A 3,162-nucleotide genomic window follows, 5' to 3' on the forward strand; every position below is an offset into this window, starting at 1 on the left:
GCGAGAGCGCACCAGAGAAAGGCAAAAACCAAATTTCCGAGCTCGCGCTCTTCTCTTTTAGTACAAGAGGGCAAGCCCACGCTCGCGCTCATCTCTTTTAGTACAAGAGGGCAAGCCCACGCTCGCGCTCATCTCTTTTAGTACAAGAGGGCGAGCCCACGCTCGCGCTCATCTCTTTTAGTACAAGATGGCAAGCCCACGCTCGCGCTCATCTCTTTTAGTACAAGAGGGCAAGCCCACGCTCGCGCTCATCTCTTTTAGTACAAGAGGGCGAGCCCACGCTCGCGCTCATCTCTTTTAGTACAAGAGGGCAAGCCCACGCTCGCGCTCATCTCTTTTAGTACAAGAGGGCAAGCCCACGCTCGCGCTCATCTCTTTTAGTACAAGAGGGCGAGCCCACGCTCGCGCTCATCTCTTTTAGTACAAGAGGGCGAGCCCACGCTCGCGCTCATCTCTTTTAGTACAAGAGGGCAAGCCCACGCTCGCGCTCATCTCTTTTAGTACAAGAGGGCAAGCCCACGCTCGCGCTCATCTCTTTTAGTACAAGAGGGCGAGCCCACGCTCGCGCTCATCTCTTTTAGTACAAGAGGGCGAGCCCACGCTCGCGCTCATCTCTTTTAGTACAAGAGGGCGAGCCCACGCCCGCGCTCCTCTCTTTTAGTACAAGAGGGCGAGCCCACGCTCGCGCTCCTCTCTTTTAGTACAAGAGGGCGAGCCCACGCTCGCGCTCCTCTCTTTTAGTACAAGAGGGCGAGCCCACGCTCGCGCTCCTCTCTTTTAGTACAAGAGGGCGAGCCCACGCCCGCGCTCCTCTCTTTTAGTACAAGAGGGCGAGCCCACGCTCGCGCTCCTCTCTTTTAGCACAAGAGGGCGAGCCCACGCCCGCGCTCCTCTCTTTTAGTACAAGAGGGCGAGCCCACTCTTGCGCTCATCTCTTTTAGTACAAGAGTGGAACTCGCGCTCGCGCTCTTCTCTTTTCTACGGAAGAGTGGAGCTCGCGCTCGCACTCTTCTCTTTTTTCCCGAAGAGTGGAGCTCACGCCCAAAAATAGCTCTCGGACTCTTTAGAGCCCAGAGCCCGCCAATCTCTGGAGTCCACTCCTTAATTAATCTGCCGCCTGGAGCTCAAATTGACGTCAGATTAGAACATACTCTATCACGACCCGTTAACTTTCGGGAGTGATAATCTTGCTATTTTAAAACATTTTTTGATTTTCTACCCTCAGTATGACCATCTAGGGGCCGGATAATAATATCATTTGGTATAAATGAATCGCGTCTATTCTGGCAGCCCCGTAATTCGTTTTTTCGAACCCTGAAAAGATAATAGTTGTTTTTTATTTCCGTATATAAAGCCAAGTCAGCTTTATTTTTGAGAGTATGAAACAGAATTAGTATGAAACAGGATTAGAAATATTATTGGAAAGATTAATTATTTATTTTTGAGATTATGATGTTTGTCAGATTACAGTTTAATTAATACCTTGTTATAATTTTCATTAACGTTTAGTGTTATTTATCAGTATGTTGCTATTTATTGAGTTATAGTTTAATGTTTAAATTATGGTGTGTGATTCGGGTTAACCAAGGTAATCTTAGTACCGTGTGTCGGACGTTGTGTGTGTTGGCGAATGCCGAGTGACCATCATAATGGTGTAGTGTTTGTGAAGAAGACTTTGTATGTAGAAGATTGATAAGTACTTTTAAATTATTATTTTGAACATTAACTGATTCATCCGTATAAAATAAACCAAGTCCTCCAGCCCAAAATTAAACTCTTGTAAATATCCGGAAACTTAACTATCCAGAACTGTTTAATTTCAATCTGTTACCGACCCATCAGGCCTTATAGCGACAGCCATATCCTTTATGTGCCTTTGCAATATTCCATACGATGTTACCAAATACACTAATAAAGAGTTACTATTTTTGTATAACTACTATTGGTTTCATTTACCTACTACGTAACAATAACGACTCTACGGATCCCGAACAAATAAATTCGATACATACGGCACGGGGAAATAAGTATTTAAATTTCCCCCGAGTTTAGTGCGTGGGTCAGATTCTCAAGGTTACATTTGCAACTTTTTGAATCTTCCCTCCTTACTGATCTCCACGACTCCCCCCTAACCCCCCTGAAAGTTATAGTGTCGTAATAACTCATTTACCTGATGCCACAAGGAGATAAGTTTTAAATGCCATGAACCAATCTAAAATTCAAGCTATGGCCACGCAAGATTCAACTCAGGTTATCGTAAACAACATTGTTAATAACGTTAGTTTGGCATCTACTCCACGATTGCCGCCATCATCCAATATCAAGCGAGTTATTCAAAGGTACCGTCATGCAAATGCCCCGCCTCAGCCAGCGGATTTGACATTATTAGACGTCCCTGACCAATTCAAAAGAACCAAAGATGGCAACGAATTCCTAAAGAACGACACCGGACCAGGCAATGATCGAATTTTAGTATTTACCACCGATGAAAATCTGCAGTTACTCGGAAACTCAACAAACTGGTTCGCTGACGGGACATTCAAAGTTACTCCAAGACTGTTTTATCAGTTGTACACGATACATGCTTTTGTGAGAAATCAATGCATACCACTTATCTACGCTCTGCTGCCAAACAAAAGACAAGCAACATACGTAAAACTTTTAAATATTGTTAATGGACTTGGAAATTTTTTACCGACAAGTGTCCTATGCGATTTTGAACTCGCCGCTCTAAATGCCTTTCGCTGTTTTTTTCATCTGTCACAGAATGTATATCGTAGAACCCAAGCTGAAGGTCATCAACAGATCTATGCAAATGATGCCGAATTTGCGCTGCTATAACTGGTTTGTCATTCGTCCCACCTAATCGAGTATTGGAGTATTTCGACGCTTTGGTAAATGTTCTTCCACCCGAAGCAATGGCAGTAGCCAATTATTTCGAAGATAACTACCTTCGGGCTCGTCACAACAGGCAGGGACAAGGGCAAGCTACATTTTCAATTGAACTGTGGAACAATTACGAAAGAGTAAAGAACGACCTGCCACGATCGAGTAGTGCAGCCGAAGGTTGACATCGGCGATTTAATTCCCGCGTATCATGCGACCATCCAACAATTTGGGCTCTCGTACAAAGTCTGGCCAATGAGAAGCGTATTTTACCAG

At 44.8% G+C, this 3,162-nt stretch overlaps 1 protein-coding gene across 1 annotated transcript; it reads left to right on the forward strand.

Annotated features, from left to right (window-relative positions):
- Positions 1-2,202: 2,202 nt before the first annotated feature.
- On the forward strand, positions 2,203-2,841 carry LOC149947267 (uncharacterized). Its single transcript, XM_090170869.1, has one exon. It carries the CDS (start codon positions 2,203-2,205, stop codon positions 2,839-2,841), a length of 639 nt encoding a protein of 212 aa, XP_090026995.1.
- Positions 2,842-3,162: the final 321 nt, after the last annotated feature.

This window comes from Leiobunum rupestre, chromosome 4 (assembly GCF_980474605.1).
Source record: "Leiobunum rupestre chromosome 4, qqLeiRupe1.1.hap1, whole genome shotgun sequence".
In the NCBI taxonomy this organism is placed as follows: Eukaryota; Metazoa; Arthropoda; class Arachnida; order Opiliones; family Sclerosomatidae; genus Leiobunum; species Leiobunum rupestre.

Coding starts and splice junctions, on each gene's coding strand:
- LOC149947267 (XM_090170869.1), top strand. CDS start 2,203: ATGAACCAATCTAAAATTCAAGCTATGGCCACGCAAGATTCAACTCAG.